At 41.3% G+C, this 20,054-nt stretch overlaps 1 protein-coding gene across 2 annotated transcripts in view; it reads right to left on the bottom strand.

Moving 5' to 3' along the window:
* SLC44A1 (solute carrier family 44 member 1) overlaps positions 1-19,803 on the bottom strand; it is a 65,530-nt gene extending 45,727 nt beyond the window's left edge. For both annotated transcript variants that reach the window (XM_087742066.1, XM_087742065.1), the window contains exons 1-2: positions 19,546-19,803; positions 377-466 (exon numbers count right to left, since the gene is read on the bottom strand). In XM_087742066.1, the coding sequence (XP_087598192.1) occupies positions 377-466; positions 19,546-19,572 (117 nt within the window). In that variant the 5' untranslated portion in view covers positions 19,573-19,803. The remainder of the gene's footprint in view (positions 1-376; positions 467-19,545) is intronic.
* Between the last annotated feature and the right edge of the window lie 251 nt (positions 19,804-20,054).

Genomic DNA, 20,054 nt, shown 5'->3' with positions numbered 1-20,054 from the left:
TTCTCAGCAAAAAGTTTACTGTCATTCACAGAACCGTTTACCAGACTCAAAGCTATCATTTCTGGGACATCCACAGTCCCATAAGGAACATGAGTTAAGTGATACCTCACCATGCTGAAAATCACTTACAAATGAAACTGGAGTTTCAGGGGAAGAGGAGCTGGAGCAAGAACTGGCATAAACAATACATTATGGATCCCTACCAAAGGCCTTTGATATGTACATACTACCCATTTCTGTTCTACAGCTGATGGTTCCCATGCCAGCATACCCTGACCTTACTCGCTAAGTTACTGAAGAGTTTTAAAACTTCTTTCTAATGAATGCAAACTCTTCAACCATATAACATTCACAGAATCCTTTGAGTTTTACTCACCATTCCTACGCAGAAGAGGATGAATAAGAGCAGCCATGGTACATCTGTGCAGCTGTGGTCCTCCAGAGGCTTCCACTCTCGCTTGGAGCTCTTGTGTGAGAAGAGAGAGATGGGGTTAACAACACCTTGTTAATTTTCTTCTGCTCATAATAGAAAAAGGCAGAAAATGATTCTCCAGGGCGTTACTATACAGCAGGAGTTATCTTTAAACTCTATTATAGCTGAAGCAGTCTGGGTCAAAAAACTTAAAGATGAAGACTCAGGAAAGACACTTCAAAAGAAGCACCTCTACTGGAAGCTAGATCAACAAAGAATTATTTACCCAGAAAACAGGTAATTTACCCAGGAATTTACAGGTATTTATCCACAAAACAGGTTATTTTCACTTATTGTTTTATGAACAGACAGATAAGCTAATGGCATGGAATCAACAATATCTGCTATTTCAGTCTTCCACAGCTACCTTTTCATAATCTGCTTTCCAAGAAGGATAAAAGGCTAAACTTTTGAAAAGCTCCTAAGTTTTAAAACACTATTGGCAGGTTTAACAAGTATAGTGCACGTAGAAAGCAGGTAATAAATTGCTGTTAAAGGAACAGTTCTCTACATGCCACAAGGCAGCTGAGCTTAACGTTTCAGCAAAGATATCCCTAGTCAGTATTGCCCAGGTGCCAGAAAGGAAAGTTGTGTACTTAAAGGTTGAAATATTCAGTGATGGAGGCTCTATTGCAAAGTATAAAGAGGCAGTTGTAAGCAATTCAAATAGTTTGCTGCTCATGAGGAAAAATTTCTCAAGTGTGTATACACTGCTAAGATAATTAAAGTCTGGTAAAAACAGTCATTTTGCCATCTAGGCAAAATGTTTTTAAGAAAAGAATGATTTTAAGAAAAGAATGAGCATTGGCTGTAACACGAAACTAACCATCATATCCAAATTTGTTTATTTTAACAAAATGTTGGTTATAGTTACTTTTAAAAATACACAATTACACAGACAAGCTTTTTTAATTAGTTCCTAAATACTAGCCTTTCACATATGTCTACTAAGACCCAAAAATGCACACATTGTTTTCATACTTGAGGAAGAAAAGGAGATTGATATATGGAGAATACAAAACAGCTCTCTTCAGAGACAGAGGAAAGGGCGTAACCTATTCAAACTTTGAATTTCTTTTTCCTCTCAAGACTCTGAAGCATCTTCAAGACTTTGTTGACAAGGTAGCAAATGTCAGTACTGAATTAAAACAGAATGATTGGATGAAATGTCAACAGCTTTTATCTCCAGTATGTATTTTTGCAGATTTTTATTAAAAAAAGCTATAGCATGTAACTCGTGATATTAGCAAGGTGTTTTTTTGGTATTCATTACTTTGGGTTTTGCTAAATCACAAGCACAAAGCAAGCTTTTCAAATACTACCGTTAGAAAACTACAAACTGGGTACAATATAAATGAAATCCTGCATGTGCCATGCTTCAAAATGCAGAGTTTTCTAAGTAGTCTGGCTTTGCATTAGGGAATTCGATGCTACTTTTGCAATCTTGTATTAAGGAAGTTCCACTTGCAGATGTTATATTTATATTTTTAATTAAAACTGTGCAAATTCACTCTGAGTTCTGAACAGTCAAACTTTCTATTTTACTCAATAATCAGTAGTGAGAGGTGCTAAAAGGTCACATTATGCGCTCTGCTACACTCATTCAACAAAACTGCCTTCTGATCCTGTTGGGTTCACACTTAAAACTAACACACTATTCAAACTTAACATTTACAAGAAGATTGTGACATTTATATTGTTATAATTAGCATAATCATAATTGCATAAAATATGTAAAGCTTCATGCTTCCTATTCCTAAATCCACTCCAAGAACTCTGGCTTCTTTAGAGATTTACTTTTATTTACAAACAGCATAGATAAAGTTCAGCTATAGCTACACCTTAAGCGTAAGCTGCCCTTGACAAAAAAGGGAGCAGTAAGATGCACCACATAGTGTGGTTTGTTTTGCTGGGTTTTTTAACCTCTCTGTATCATCTGCAAACAAAATCTTTTAATAGGATTTTTAAAAGCCACTGGACATCCTCTGGAATAGCTCTGGCCAAGATTTAGGTTGTCTGCCTAGTCACAGTTACCATAAGTAATCCATTTTATTTACTAAGTGGACTGCAATTTATACGTCAAAAAGAAACCTGAAATGCGACGGTGTAGCACATAGTTAGAAGGTTACACAGAAGAATTAATTTGGTGTCCATAGTCTTTACTCTGCTCCAAAACATAATGCAAAAAAAAAAAGAAAAAAAAAAAGGTATTTTAAACAAAAAGTACCCTTGGACGCAACTCAAAAGGCACTAGATACTTACCAACCTTCAATTTAACCACCTAGCATACTAACATGGTATGAAATTATACATCTTTAGAACAATGCCCTTCTCCAGTAGCCTGTCTTATCTTTCTTCTCTCCAGATCTTGCTATAACCCAAGCTAGCTGCCATTATCTATCTGCTGTTTTCTTCTCAGTTGCTTCCTTGTATTCTGGATTCCCATGGAATCTTCTTCTGTAGCTTCACAGCCATTCATCCTCATCTTTGATATTGGTGTCTATGTCTTTCTAGTGACTGCTCCCTGTTCACTCTACACCCTTAGACGTTTACTCAGACCATGATATTCACGCTTGGGCAACCCAAATTGCTTATCTATGGTCAACATAAGGTCTAACAAATGTTGTTTGTTCTGCAGTCTGGAAACTATGCTTTGTCTCTGTTGTAACTGAAATACCATAAAATTTTAGCAGACATGCTTTGCCTGCAATCCTAAATCAGCACTTCTACTGATTTCAGCCTTTTTTCCAGACAGATTAAGAGCCTTCAGTATTTGCTGATGCAAGAAAACTAGATAACCTAGAGGAAAAATAATTTTTTTTAAAATTTTTGGAAATTATTTGATTCATTTTAAGTTTTCTCTTAAAACAGAGCTTTCACAATTTAGGCTATGCTCTCTATGGATATTCTTGCCCTTAACAAAGGACAGGACTACCTGTGCACCATTAATGACAGCACAGAGAATTGGAAGCACTATCAGTCAAGAGTGGAAAGCAGGCAAAAGAGCCTGTCTCTCCAAGACAAACTTGCAGGTTGGGAACACTTTTCCTGGCCATAACAGCTCTTCTGTGCTGATTTTGAGTTATTTACTCAAGAACCTAAATTAGTGGTTCAGCAGTTTACCTCTGCCCATTTTGCAGAAGACTCAAGGCTTCTCAAAAACAAGTCCGAACGGTTGGGTGCAGCACAATTTTACAATTATGTCTTAATTCCACATCTAGAAAGTTGGATGTCTAAAGTTAGGCTTTCTCATGCAGAAGAGAAGTGTGAAGAATGCCAGCACATTAGCTGTTGGCTTTTCTAGTTGAATTCAGAGCTACATGGTCTCAAGACAGCAAGTACTTGTATGCAAAGACAAAATAAAAAGGGGCCATTTTCTTGGTATGCATTGCATGCAATCACTTCAAAACAAACACAGAACACCCTCCCCCCTGAGATTTCTTTCTCCCTGCCACATCCAAAATACACCTCTGCAACACCAAGCAGCAGGTCTGAATTTACGTCTCTTCTGCATTCTATAATATACTTCTTTACAGGTATCAGCATAGCACAAAACCAATGGTTACCACTTTCATAGAAACATAGAATCATTTAGGTTGGAAAAGACCTTTAAGATCATCGAGTCCAACCGTTAACCTATCACTGTCAAGTCCACCACTCAACCATGTCCTCGAGCACCACATCTACATGTCTTTTAAATACCTCCAGGGATGGAGACTCAACCACTTCCCTGGGCAGCCTGTTCCAATGCCTGACTACCCTTTTGGTGAAGAAGTTTTTCCTAATACCCAACCTAAACCTCCCCTAGCGCAGCTTGAGGCCGTTTCCCCTCATCCTATCGCTTGTTACTAGGGAGAAGAGACCGACCCCCACCTCACTACAACCCCCTTTCAGGTCTCCCCTCAACCTTCTTTTCTCCAGACTAAACAACTCCAGTTCCCTCAGCCACTCCTCGTAAGACTTGTGCTCTAGACCCTTCACCAGCTTTGTTGCCCTTCTTTGGACACGCTCCAGCACCTCGATGTCCTTCTTGTAGTGAGGGGCGCAAAACTGAACACAGGATTCGAGGTGCGGCCTCACCAGTGCCAAACAGTTTCACTGTTAACTGTAATAGCTATACTGGATGCTACCATACAAGCACTCACCTGCCCCAACCAGAGTGCAACACACACATAGAAGCACAAAAAAGTGTAAAAGTACAGCATGTCAGCATGAGACTACAGGTGCAAGGAGTTAGAGAATTTTTTTAAATGCAAAATGTCTCATGCAATGCACAATTTGGGAGCGATGTGACTGAAGCAAGAAGCCAAGTAAAGAACATCTGCAGTATTATATATATGGATAATCAAGCTGTGGGTAAGTAGTGAAGATACGAATAAGATCAGGATAAAGATGGAATTTGCCATCAACAGAGGATGTTGCAACATCATGAGAAAGGGAGCAGAAAGAAATCCTAAAATCTCGTGGTGATCAGTTCAGGAAGAAGAAAATGAAGCTACTACTGAGACAGATGGGCTGAATTAAGGACAACCCAGTGAATAACTAACTGGCCTAAGTGACATCCACTGGATGAAAATGAGTTGCAGGGTTTGGTTAGACTCTAGGCTTTACTTTGGCTACTGAGTTAAGCTAGCAATTGGAGAGTATAGGACTATTCCAATTTGCGTATGAACTCATAGGTTGTAAGAATACAGTCATAGCTTCATTCAGGTAGTTAAGGACAAAAAATAAAACCAAACCAGAAAAAACAAGTAGAACCCTCACATTTTTCAGCCCAAAACAAGTCTCAGAAGAGACCCAGGATGAAGGATGTCCCATCAAATCCTATAGGAAGATTCACCAGTCAAGAGGAAGAGCAGTCTTAAAAACTGCTGATCTAATTCCAGGACTACCATACACAGTGTTAAGAAAGCCAAGAGAAGGCAAAATTTTAAAGCAACGTCCACAGCCAGCAAAGCAAAACCAAGTTAAACTTCGTGAGATACCAGTTACATGAGCTATGCCATTCTCACTCAAGAGAAGGCTTCCAAGTGCAGGTGCTCTGAACTCCTGGAAGGTCCAAACCCAGGACAAATTGTTCATTACCCCTACTTCTAAGTAATGCTAGATAAAACTCTACATTCAGGTGAAACATAGTGACCCAATATTCTTCTACTTCAGCATTTGGTTTAAATCAGTTCCACTTCAAGTCAAAAATAACAAAAAATAAGACAGAAAAGACGAAACAGTTTTTAAACAGAGATGCACACAAATCATTTTGACATTCCCTCTCAAAAAGCAATATTTTTTTTGTTTCCTTTTGTTTTAGTTTCCTTTTTTCTTTCAACCTGGTTCTAACACAAGATGAAGATGCTGCAAAACATCCAGTTTTCCATTCGCAGGCATTGAGAATAAGCTTTCGTATTTTCTGCACTTAGAAATGGACACTTTTTTCCTATCGAATACTGAATACAAGACATGGCATTTTGATTCATCCATCTAAACAATCAGGTCCAGATTTACAAAGTTTTTTCAGATCCTAGCATGCTCAGGCACTTCAGCATTTGGCCCATTCCTCCCTTAGCAGTTCATACCACACTTTAAGGACATCAGATCACTTATGATTTCTAAAACTTCTGTTGGTTCAACTGGTGGGTGACAGTACTGCCAGACACAGACCTAGTGTATGGAAACTTCACCACTGCTTTCACCATTTACACTCATTCATTATTTGACCTTTCCTTAAAGACTGGATAAATTGTCAAAATAAATCCATCCATTACTCTCCCCTCACCAATGCACACTGAATTTTTAACCTATTCTGGCCCTTAGTCTCCCTTCTGTATTACATCCACCTTCCAAGTTTTTAATATCTTAATCATGACAGCAACTGCACCCGCTTTACAAAGATTTCCTCCCTAAGATCATTTTAAAAATTTAAGAAAATCTAAGGTGCATCTTCCTTTCACAGAACTGTTGTGTTAGGCTGTCAATTACAAACACTGGTGTGCATGAATATCTGAACTCCCATTTGTTCCTCCAAATGGTGTCTGTGACTATTCTTTTCAGTGGGACATAGGTTTATTTTGTTTTTCAAGCACAGAACCCAGCTTAAAAAGAAATCTATAGTTCTAGAAGCCATGGAACTAGTTAAGATTGATTTCCTTTGGTCTTTCTGCACAGTGCAATCAGATCCTCTGATATATAACAAAGGAAAAGTTCTGATCGTAGTTTTTCATGCAGTGGAAACAATTCCAGATTTTTTTTTTCCTTCTCATTTAGGTTTTCTGATATTTAAGAATAACCCAGCTTTTGTTACAGCCCCTTTCTCTGCAGCAACAGTTTGACCTCAATCTTTCATTAAGCTCACAGGAACGCAATCGAATCTTTGACTCAGCTATCACTGCTGAATTAGCTATCACTGCCGAATTAGCTAAGTTGGGTCAATGATTTTTAAGAGTTATTTGGGGGGGAGGGGGGGCAACAAGTAGTTACCTGAAGGAATGAAATGTGTGTAATCTGTGCCAAAGATTTTTATTTTTCTAAATGTAAGTTACCAGCAGTTTAAATTACTACAAAAAGATTATGTAAGTTAACTTTGTAAATAGCTTTAATTAATTTAGGTTTTTTTTTTGCTCTGCAGAGAGTCACTATAGAAAAACTTGGAATATTCATTGTAATAATTTCTAGCCAGTTTCAGTGATAAGATGATACTGAAAATCAGGGGTTGCAAGTATTTCAGTTTTTTTCCTCTTTAAATGAATGGACAGTTTTTATTGTAATTTTTAAAATCCTCAGGGATATTATTACTGACGTGGCAGTTTAAGATAATTTGTTATAAAACTCCATCTTAAGTACCACATTTATCTAACTACATCCCCTTCCAATTCTCTGTTGTTTTATCACCTTGATGTAACATCTGGATTCAGAGTATATGCAGCTGTAGCTTAATACAGGAGAGTAAATAGAAATGACTACTGTTTGTACATGTAAATCAAGGAATTCAGAAATGACTGTGTTGCTAGCTATCTACATAGGAGACAAACAGCCACAGTGTGCACATAGCATTAAATAGTCCTTAGAGGCAAAAAAGGATACTCACCCTGACTGGGATCTTTTGTGGGAAACTGCCACTGAGTCCCGCAGAACCTACCTTTCCTAGAAGGAAGGCTGGTTCTGATAAAGTGCCAGAGATACAACTAATAGTATGAATAGCATTCAGCTTATTCCAATAGCACAGTGAGTACATAATACAGTCATTTTACACCTACAATGCAAGTTTGATGCTTCAGAACTGGTGGGTCCATTTGCAATACTGTGCACACTGCAAAATTATATGTAAGGCATGGTGCACTCGAGTTCTTCTTAGGAAAGGGACAAGCCAGGTTAAAGAGGTTGCTACCAAGAAGTCATCCAGTCCAGAAGTTGTCCTGCAAGCTAAGTTTAAAACTACAACTTCATATGCTACTGAAACGTACCCACACTGCCAAAAAAAAAAGAAGTCTTGAAACATTTGTCAGTGTTTCCTAATGCCCATTTAAAGAGCTGATTCTTTACTCATTTTACATATCTTTACAAGCTAAAGAACAGTCCCAATCACATGCTGGCCCTTACCATGAAGCGTAACATGCATGGAAAAGAGGAACCGTAATTTACTAGTTTACCAAAATGTTGCCAATGCAAGAATGTAGTTCTCTAGTTTATGACAGCATGGTGGTTTTCTGACCAAGACATGGCACACCTTTCTACACTCTTCAGCTGTTCAAGAGAAGAACTAGCAGCAACTGTATATTGTGCTAATGAAACTTCTTCCACCTCTGAACAGATCGTAAGTTCTGGAGTGTAAAGAGGAAGAGGAAATGAGTCCTGGCCCCAAGCATTAATAGTTTAGGATGTTTCTAGATCACACTAACCTGAAGCCTAAAACCAAGATGCAAGTCCCCTATTCCATAAGCAGCTGCAACCACTTTGACATCAAATGAAGCTACCAGCCATTCCTTTCTTTTCATTGTGAAAGTTAAACTGCAGTGAATAAGATGACTAGCATGCTGCATCTGAACTACATTTTGACCACAAAGTGGTTAAAACGTATGTGATACCAATTACAGGTGTAGACTAAGCGTGTCTCATGATAAACATGAATTAGTAACTACTTCATGAAAAACAGAGCATTTCTCTGCATACACAGCCAGCTTAGCAGATAATGACTGAACGAGCGTGTAAAACATCAGAATATAAAGTGAACATCTAGCAAGTTGTTTCACATTTTCAAACTAAACCATTAGGCAACTTTTAACTTGTTAAAGACGCTGCGCAAAGGAATTCATACTGAGAGGGAGGGAAAAGACATGGACGTTTTCTAACATCTTCACATATAAACAGAGCCTGGAGTCCCTGTCAATGCCAATATGAAGGTCTGTGTTTGTAACCTCTAGGGAGAATGAAGTCTATAATTATTCTAGGATCTCCTTTTACTCTGAAGATTGGATGACATTGTTCCTAAAATAGCCCCTAAAACCACACTCACTTCCCCACACAAGTACAGTTCTGAGAACAAAAGTAGTAACTCAAGTAAGGTAGCTCTCTATATAAAATCTTCATGTGGCAAATTAACTCTTTAAGTGTCCAAAGCAAAGTCTTGAAGTGTTAAAACTATCTTCAGTTCATGACTTCATCAACTTCTGTACAATTTTTTTACAGAAAACCCTTAGTATACTGCACCATGAAGCCTAAGAACACTGCACAAAGTTGCCCTAGTTAAAATGTTCATCATTACCTACAGACTTACTGTGCATGACCTACAGGTGTTCAGATAAAGCATCAAGCAGTAGCTTACTGCAGTTTATCATGAATGTAGATGATTCTCTCAGGTTCGCAATAAAACTGATTTATTATACAGAAAATTATTGGTATGCCTCCATTGCTAGAGGAGGAACGCGCACCAGCAAACCCAGACTTTTAGTTTACTAAACTATACCAGTTTCTTGGAAGAATGAACCATGCTGTATCAATAAAAATATCTCCATAAACACACCAAAAAAGAATTCTTAGTGTAGACTTGTCCTGGATCTACCTCTGGGGAACAGAAGTATTGCTCCTACCCCAAAGAGCCTGCCAATGATACCATTCTCCTGGGAGGCAGAGGTTTGAATTCCCCCAGACTTACAGAACCGAAGCTAGGTCTCCCACTTCCAGGGGCAAGCGAGCTTATCACTGTACTACTGTTACAGCTACAGGCAGCAGTCATCTCTAGAAAGAAAGGAAAATAATACGCACTGTTCCCTGCAAGTGCCCTCCATGATGACACTGTCCTCTAGATAACAAGCCCAAACGCCTCTGGGCAATTCCAAAAGGGATTGCTTTACAGAACATGCAAATCACGGTGGTGTCTAACGCCTGTTTGTGTGGAATTGCTCCTTCAATCTCATTCCAGAACACTTTATTTTTCAATTTACTGCAAAGCAGACATCAGTCATGCTTTCAGATTTTACTGAGAGCCACATGCCAGTACTTTACAGATCAGCACCCACATCTTGATTTGCCTAATAACTCCACATCACCACTTGTTCTCCGACACCTTGTCCACTGAAAAGATGCATCTGTTCTTTGTAAGTATGAAACTCAGAGTTCTTGCTAGGAAAAGTTTTCTGAAGGTGTAATACTGCTTTAAAGATATCTATCAAAGGATAATGAATTTATACTTTGTTTCTCTTCAGAGACTAAGCATACCACCAATTCAATGTGTCCACACCTGCTACTTCACTTAATGTTCTCATACTCCGCACACAGTATTTATGAGTTTTCAACATAATGTAAACAAAATTGAGAGCACATAAGACAGCACTTACAACATTATTGATGGTGTAATATGAGTTTTCAGGTAAACATCTTTATAGGTGGAGACTTCACTTATGAATCTGACATATGCTATGTTGTATATCATCTTCCACTCATCTTTTTAGCCAACTCATATTAAACACTGCTTCTAAAACTCCTTTACTACATACTTCCACCGCAGTCTACAACTTAAATATTTATCTTGAAACATAACACAACTGATTAAATAAAGAGCTGACATGATCAGCACACCTGCTGAGGTTTTAAAGTTTAGAAATAAGGCCATCTGCAGATAAAAGCTCAGTTTTTAACCCTTGAAGTATTTAGTTATTGTTTCTTTTCTTCATTACATGTTGTTAAGTACTTATTTGAAAGCGGCAATAAGTAAGGACACTTTACAAATATCACAGTAATATTCTTCAGGCGATTAAAGTATTCATTTCAATGCATGTTTGGTACTTAACCATTAATGGTTCTTAATCATTAATAAAAAACAGTCACGCAAAAACCAAAACCAAAAACAACAGTTCACTTTTGAAGATATTTTGCACCTACCAAGTTACTTCATCACATTGACTTTTATACTTGTACATCAACCCATTTAACAGATTTTCAGATTTTATTCTTACTACAAGACTGCAAGTCCCAAATTATATTTTCAAACTTTGGACTAGTAAAACATTGTCCAACTACAATACACACTCTGCTTCCAAATGTGTTAGCTTCATCAAAACACGACATTAGCACAAGAAAAAAAAAACACAGCAGAACTCCCCAATTAGTGGTCCCCACAGAAGATGAAGGATGTTCCATAGAAAACACTGCCCCTGTTCTTTGCACTCTCTTCATGTGAGATGAGTAGTTTTCTATAAAAGAATTTTTTCACCCTTTTAAAGTGTCTAAAGCCAGAATGCAAGACCAAAAACATCACAGCTCTTTAAGAGCTCATGGCCTACACAATACCGCTGTGAAAAATAACGATGTTGCTGCTCACTGGAGACGTTCATAGCAGTTTGCTAAGGATTCTTTCAAAATGCATCCTGCATTCAAATGGGTTTGTCAATTGAAAATCACAAAAAATCACGTATTTTTGTATAGCATTTACAACCCTGGCAGAAGAACCTCCTACCTTTCAAAGGCAAAGGCCTAACTCATGGAATGTTCTGCGAGGTTAGAGGCTCGGATGTGCACGTGCCAACACAAACACGGTCCTTGTGGCGCTACACTGAACAAACACTACACTCCTTGTGGCGCTACACTGAGCACCATGAACAAACCGTTGCATACATTGGCCACGTGCATTCTTCCATGTCGCTGTGTATGAAAGCCGAAAGACAGAGCTATGTTGGAAATCGAGAAACCAATAGCCATATTTGGTTACATTTAAAGGATGTCATCAGCACAATAAAACCTTCTCAAAAGGCTTTTCCCCCCCATGTCCTCTAACGAAGACGAGAAAAACTTTAAGCTTACATTGGGGGGAGGGGGGGGCGGGGGAAGTGCAAGGGGAAGCCTACATAGCTTCTTAAATACAAAATCCTGACTTACAGGTCCAAAATTCTAGCACAAGAAGAAAGAAAACCACTCAGGATTACAATAAGAGGGCAGTGCTTGAGGACATTGAAAGCGTATTAGATTAACAGGAACCAACACTAAGACGACTCTATCTGATTTATGGAACAAAGGGTGGGAGGGGAATGGAAAGGGAAATAATGTGCCAAGCCCTTAGCTTATTACATAAGCACACTTCTTTATAAGTAGGCAATTATTTTGCAGTTTTTCATAGCAAACTAGGGGGAGTCTGACAAAGCATTCCCAGGACATGGTTATCATGACCTTGAACAAAATACTTTAATGGGTTTCCTGTTTTGTTTCTACGGATCTGTACACGACATTCAGAGGCCTCTTCCTCAGTCAAATAATGTATCTGCAGAGCAGCAGGAATGTTTTCCATTTAAAACAAAAACAAAACAGGCCAGGGTTCATTTCTGCTGTAAACAGCTGCTTAACTACATCACATTTATCAAGAGAGGATATCAGGCACAAGTCACCATGACCCTCCACCATATTCTAATAGTATTACTGGTTAAAATAGCAACAGCTAGAAACTAGCATGTAAAAATGCAGTACGGAATCTCAGCTTGCCTATATACTGCAATGATCTCCTATTCTTGCAGCGTATTGCACACCGGGTGTTGAAATCATATTAAAGCAGAGAAAATTAATCTTATGACCATAAAGCTGAACTTCAAAAAGAAGTTGACTCTTCACTCTTTTTAAATATGTATACACATGTTCTTGAGGTTGTTGCCATACAATTGCACACTTTTATTCCACATCAGAAATTTGCTTACCTAGAAGACTGGGGGGCGGGGGGGGGGGGGGGCAGGGAAGAGGGGGCCTAGGGACAGGAGGCCAATCAATGCAATGAAATTCATTTACTTCATAAATCTGTGAAACTTCACAGTGACTGGAAGACCTAGAAGAACCCTATTATATATTCACCAACACAGTCTTGTTCTCTAACATTTATACACTAAAAAGCTCTCAGTATAGTTTCATCAAATAAAGGTAAAAATTAGCAATCAGTGTAGTCAGCAGGTAGAAGCCACCTGACAACACTCTGCATAACTGTTTTTTAGAAGCAAAGCATAAGATTTACGCAATTTTCCAATAGCTCCTTCAAGTGAGAAAGATTCAGAGGCAAAATAACAAAGACACAGTTTCTGTCAAGTTGATTTGCAAGTTTTGATTTTCACAAAAGAAACCACTAAGATAAGTTTAAAGGAACAAAAATTATAGTCAGCCCAAAGGAGAAAAAGGCACGCACAGTTAGTGCAAAGCTCACCTTTAGAGTAAACAACATAAAGACAGCTGACAACTTCACGACATAACACTGTCATTTCTTCATAACGAAAAATCAAAGCAGTCAGTTGGATGATACTCAATATACCCTCACAATTACTAATCTAAAAGTTTGATGGCTGACAGCATTCTAGATGCCAAGTAAATTACAATAACATAAGCTTTGGATTTAGCATTGACTACTAACAATGCAAGATAATCAATCTTTTCCAAACTGTTCTCACTTTACAGAAAAAATGTCATAAGGATACAATATCCCATGCTTGTTCTTAATCAAAACTGTCACTTCTTGAAGCATTTAAAAAAAAAAAAAAAGTCAATCTTTGAGTTACCTGACAAAGTAAAGGAAATAACATGCTACTTAAAACTTGTAAGATGTGATACAACTGCAGGATAGCCTACACTTCAGAAGGAGCTAGTCCTCAGTGGGAAAAACTCAATGAATTTGCAAGAACACTTACAAGTATCTATGTAGTTGAAATATTTCTTTCTATGTTAAAGATCAAGAGAAATTATTTGCACAGCATTTGTAAAAGGACACCTCATGCTTCACAGACCAGAAATACAGAAAAGTAGTCAACAACTTCATGAGATGCCTGCCTTATTAGCGCTGTTCTTGGATCCTGCTTGTACGCTTTGTGATCCATACTATATCTGCTTGCCAGAGGCTAGAACGGAAGCTTCATCTGCTGTTGATGTGCTGAAAGGGATATCAAGTTTCCTCATTCCTGGAAGTACAATTCACATCTCATTTGTTTGCCCATCATCACCATTATTCAGCTTGTCATCTTCCACGATCGTACCGATGCCCACAATGAAACGGGTATGTTTTGATGCCCTCTATATTCAGACATTTCACTGCATGAACCTCTGACAACTGAAGATATGGCTGAAGTACACTTAATGATCTGTATTGTCCATAACAGCTCAGAAGAGACATATCATCAGAACTATGAAATTTTTTTAAAAGTTAGGAACTCCAGATTTATTCTGTGTTGCTTTGACAGCAGATGCTTAAGAGAAAGTTAACGGATGATCTGTCTTCATCTGTTCTTATAATGGGAAGCTCTTTTAGTCTTGTAAAAACCAAGGCCACCACTAAAACCACCAAGAATAACATGTGCTTTATTTATCCCAGTCATGCCTCCAATTTCCAGCAAGGTTTCAAGCTTCTCTCCCACATATCTTTGATTAAGCCACTAACATACAAAGCTGTAAGGATAAAATAAACAAACACACACAGTATTTTCCTATCCCAACACAAATGCAAAGATCTCAGTAAGTTGCCCTGTTTCCTATAACACCTTCCCAAGGCAAATGCCTTTTAACTACATCAGCCGCTTCAATTCAACTGCAGAAGAGCAGGAAGGGAGAAAGGATTCTGTATCACAACTACTCCAAGAGAAAACAGTATAAGGTCCACTTCTCCCCACAGCTCTTTCCCTTTGACGAAATTTCTGTCCCCTCAGCTATAACAATGCAAGCTTTGTGGAACTGTGCTATAGACCAGATCAGTGGAGCAATCTGAGTTGCACTGTAAAGTAAGTTTACTTGCTTAAAAAAAAAAAAAAAACAACAACACATCGAAAACCCCAAAAACCTGTACGGATTACTTCAATCAAACAGATTTACAGCACATCCTAGCAGTTATGGTGACACAGGAGTGATGAACTCCAACAGTTATTTCCTGCAAATCCAGTTTTATAATGGACTAATGCTGTGAGATAGCAGAAAATACCATTGATGAAGGAGAAGAATGAAAAGAAAGGGAAGAGAGTATTGCCACTCGACTGCAGATTCCATTTTTCTTCTTTAATGAAACTAAAGATTTGAAAGAAATTTGATTATTCTACCAACTCAGAGCTTCAGCACCACTCACTCAAAAGATCCCAACATTTAGGAAGAGAAGATCAATTCCAAAACAGCTCAACAAAAAACCCACCTGTATCAAAAATGAGTAAAAACCTTTTAAGCTTTGTTGCACAGCAGATCCAGGATGAAAAAGACACACCTAGATAGAATCACCCATCTTGAGAAGCTCATCATAAAGATATGGCAAGGGAGGACAGTGGGCTGAAACCACATGAAGGTATTGACAACCAACATCACTGCAAGACAGGAGATACACAAAGGTGTTTTTTTTTCTCCTGTCCTTTACAAGGTTTTCATCTCATATAAGAAGTTCAAAGCAATAAGAGGATCTAGTCATGATAATTAATGAAGAGTACATAGACTGCTCTAAGGCAACAATTGTAAGGTGTAGCTGACATTGCACAAGGTTTTCCCAACAAGCTCAAGCTTCAACATGGTGAGAGTCAAGAGACAGCAAGCACAAAAAAAATACAGCTAAGTCCACCTAAATAAGTAGAGAATAGCACAAGCTGCTAAAGAAACAGAGGATGACACAGTAGTAACACCAAAAAGGAACAACATGTAAACAAGAACTCTGGTGGTGACAATAAAGAACAAGTGCAGATCACAGAAGATACTACACCAGGGGAAGTGAAAGATGTTTGTGCAAGCACAGGGTAAGACCAAAAAGAAAAAAAAAAAAGAAACACAAAAAAACACTGGAAGGAGGTATTCCAGACTGAAGCGCCTCAACAGGTAAACCAGCAGTGGAGCAACGGGAAAGAACAAGTACACCTGGAAGAAAGCCTGGTATGGTTGTATTAAGTTAACATCACTCAGAGCAGTTCAAGTTGAAAAATTTGGGAGAATAGGAGGTAAGTTAACGGAAGGGGGAAAAGAGACTGGAAGTACAAGCACAGACAGCAGTAGAGGAGAAGAAATAATAATCAGAGAGTAGAAGGCAGTGAAGAATAACAAGAGGACAGTATTACAGAGGCCCAGGGAGAATAAGGTATCAAGTGGTAGAGGATTACAGGTAGTATGGAAAGCAGCAGAGATCAAGGAGGGTAAGAAAGCAGGGGAATCCTTGCAACTTGGCCAGAAGGAGCCTCTGGAGATCTTAATGAAAGCAATTTCAGCAGAGCACAGAACATGGATCTATTATGAAGAAGAAGGAGAGAATGTATGACAACAACCACAAATTTTTCTGTTCCAGGACTTTGGAAAAGATGGGCAGAAGACTAGAGTTGACTGTCAGCTTTAAGGATGGAGGATAGTAACTCAGAATAAAATTAGGAAGGGACTAAGATGGCAGCAAGAGATAAAAATGAGAAATTTGGAATTAAAACAGAAAAACTGAATGAATGGGGGTTTGGGGTCAAGCTAAGCAGTTAAAGGCAGAAAAAGCAGAGAGCAAATGTGAGAATCCATCACTGTAAGTAGCAGGCAAGAGTGCTGAGCAAAGGTAAACATGCCAATTCTAATCAGTTTTTCTCTGAAAACCTTTAGATTCTGCAGAGGATGAGACACAGGGAAAAGCCTGAGGCAGAGCTCTAGACAGCTGCAAAGGAAAGGAACTGGGAAATGCATTCAGGAAAGAAAGAAGGATAATTGAGTATGAAATAAGAGTTAGGAAGAAGATGTCAAAGAAATCTGCCTGGTTCAACAACCAGTCACAGGTAGGTGCGTTATCATAAACGAGATGAGGAGGTGGCAGTCATGAGAAAGGGACTTGGAGATGTAGTAATCAGATAAGATGGCTGGCAAAATCAAAACAGAAGTAATCACTTCTGAGAAACAGGAATGGGGATTAGTAGATGACGATCAAATAGGCTAGAGAGCTAAAGAATAAACTTAATGAGAAGTCAACTTGAAAAACAAAGTCATGAGGGTGAGGAGCCCATGATAAGAGGAGAGACTATATGTCAAAAACTAAGATGAAGCTACACATGGAGAAGCAAGGAGTGAGGCAACATGAAGGAACGTCTGATGGACCCCTGCTCAAGGAAAGCTGAAGAGGAAATAACGCAGGGGGAAGCACAAAGACAATGGTAGATGAGGAACGCAACATTTATTGTCAATGATAAAAGGGAGGATAAGACAGACATTAGCTTCTAATGTAATGCTGTATCGTTGGTAGCAAGGTTTCTGCAATCGATATACCAGACAAAACTGTTGCTGATAAAATATTCAGCAACTAGCCTTTGATTTGGATTTCCTGAGGAGACACAGAATTGCTCATGGCTAAGGAATTAAATAAACAACCATGCTTTATACTTCAGTTACATATATGGGATACAAAGCTCAATTACTGTACCATGTCTTGCCACACATAAGGAAAGCAAATGAAAGGTTCAGCAGCATACTATCAACATCACGCGCCCTGACAGTGGAACACAAATTTAACTGAAAAACAAAACCAGTTAGTTGAAACCCATGGACAAGCCAGATATTTAAACCATGTGATCCTCTATTTCTTCTGCTTTTGGTCTAACGTTACCCACAAATAAGCCTGCACTTTCATTTAAGAAAGGAACGTAACAGGGAACAGCAACTGAAATTCATAAAGAAGAGCTAGAAAGGGCCTATTAAACACTTAAGAAGAGCAATTTGGGTAGGAATCACAGAAAATAAGGTTGGAAAAGACTTCAAAACATCAACTTCACTCTCAGTGCTCCAAGTCTGTATCAGCTTTCCTTAAGCCATTCCTGACAGATGTTTATCTAATGTGTTTTTTAGCAAACCTCAAACAATACAGGCTCCACAATCTCCCCTGGCAGTCCACTGCAGTGACCGAACAATTTTAAAATCTTCCCCTAACATTTGGCATATATCTCCCTCTCTGAAATTCAAACCATTTCTTCATGCACCATAAAGCTGATTGCCTTCCTCTTTGCAGCAAAATTTGCTGTACAGAAAGGATGTTCCCTATTGCAACTGGACAGCTCTCTGCAGTGTTTTGCATTGGAAGGACAGAGCCCTTATTAAAAAAAAAAAACCCTGCCTGAATGATGAGCTACAAAAACTCATCTCTGTGATGAGTCATCTGGGACAGCAGGGACGGACTTTCCCACATAAGCAGTCTGCTGGAAGCTGGATTCAGCCACCGCAAGTGACACAGCCAAAGGAAATGAACATTTACAAGCAAGCAAAGCACAGCCACAGCTTTAGTCATGATCGCTCGTCCTACAGCCTTCAGAAAGGAGCCAAGCGAAAAACAGTATAGCCCTGGTCATGTTGTTCAAAGGCAAAGTTAAAATAGGAAGCAGAGCCGCAAACTGGAGCGCTGGGTGGAGCTCCCGATTGTGCCTTGCTTGGCAGCACCACTCTGGGGGAAAAAAAAGGAATCAGTAAGGGCAAAGCAGAGCAAGGGGGGAGGGGAAGAAAGAAAAAACGAGCTCGAAAATAAGAGATGTGCTTGGGGCCAGGCACACACAGGGAAAAGGATGCAAGGAGGCACCTGAACCCTTGGCCATGGAGTGGGGAAGGGGGCTGGGATTAGGACTGTCTCCCTTTCCAGAGGCAGTGGACCTGGGGGAGGCCCTGGACATGGCAAGTTTCCTCCCATGAGATGGCTCCTCTCTCTGGGGTGGGGCAGTAGAGACCCCAAAGGAAAAGCTGCAGGGAAGGGGAGGGAGTGCAGAGCTATATGGGGGGTGTGTGTGTGTGTGTGTGTGTGTGCATCGAGGCATGACAGAGGGGAGGAGGGAGTGCAGAGCCATAGGATGGGGGTGCAAGGCAGTATGGGGATGGCAGGGGAAAGCTGCAGGTATGCAGCTGCAGCCGTGGCAGGGAACTGAGGCAGAGTATGGCAAAGATTGCAAAGCCATAGCAGGGCTGTGGGAAGAAGGGGCAAGATAATGCTGATCCACAGGGGGAAGCAGCACGCAGAACAGTGTGCAGAGCAATGCAGAGGATGGAAGTGCGTAGCATGGTGGGAGCAAGGCTATGGGGGGTGAACAAGGGAGTGCACAGCCATAAGGGGGAAAAGCAGAGCTACAGAGGGGAGCAAAATGCTGCACAATTATGTGCATCAAGGTCTGGGGGGGGCAGGAGGGGGCTGTAAAGGGGTTCACAGCCATGAGAGAGCAGAGCTGTTGGCGGGGGGGGGGGGGGGGGGCAGAGAAAGCAAGGGGTTCACAGCCATGGGAGAACATGGTTACAGGGGATGCAAGCAAGTGCGCAGCCATGGGAGAGCGGGGCTACAGGTGTAGCAAGGGGATGCACAGCCACGGGAGAGCGGGCTACGGTGGCGGGAGGGAGCAAAGCGGCGCACAGCCACGGGAGAGCAGGGCTATGGGGAGTAAAAGGGGATGCGCGGGCACCGGAGAGCACGGCTGTGGGGGGAGCGAGCGGGTGCACTGCCACGGGACAGCACGGGGGGCAGACCCGGGGGCGGCGGGGGTGCAGAGCCGCGGCGGGCAGTAGGCCTGCAGCGGCTGTAACAGGGCCCGGCAGTGGGGGTGAGCAGGGCCAGGGGACAGGAGGGGAGAGGAGGGGAGGGGGGCAGCAGGGTCCGGCGGCGGGCGCGGGCCGCTCACCTGCGCGGCGGAGCTGCAGCAGCCCATGGCGTCCGCGGCTCTCTGCCCTGGCGGTGCCCGCTAGGCGCCAGGCGGCGGCGGCGGGCAGGCGCTGGGCATCCACTCGCCACGACGGCCCGCCCCGGCGGCGGCGAGGTGCGAGGCGGCGCGGAGGACCGCCGGGAAACCGCCGGGGAACAGCCGGGCCCGATCAGGCGAGCGCGGCTGCAACACCAGCCCCGCCGCGGCGCCCCCTCATCCTCCCCCCGCGGCGGCGGCGGCCGCGGCTGAGGGGAAGGGGGCGGGGCCTGCGGCGGGCGGGGCCCGCGGGGGCGGGGCCAGGGTACTGCAGCGCGGGGGGTACCTGCCCGGCCGGGTGGCACCGCCCCCGCTTCCGTCCCGCCCCGCCGCGCGCCGCGGGTCGCTTCCGCTGGCGCAATCGCCTTCACCCCATCGCCGAGGCGGCGGCGGGCGGCAGGCCCGGCCCGGCCCGGCCCGGCCCGGCCCGGCCCGGCCTGGCGGCGCTGGCT

This window comes from Nipponia nippon, unplaced genomic scaffold (genome assembly GCF_047370975.1).
Source record: "Nipponia nippon isolate SJK-2023a ecotype South Korea unplaced genomic scaffold, ASM4737097v1 scaffold_8, whole genome shotgun sequence".
NCBI lineage: Eukaryota > Metazoa > Chordata > Aves > Pelecaniformes > Threskiornithidae > Nipponia > Nipponia nippon.
This window is presented reverse-complemented; position numbering and strand designations above follow the sequence as displayed.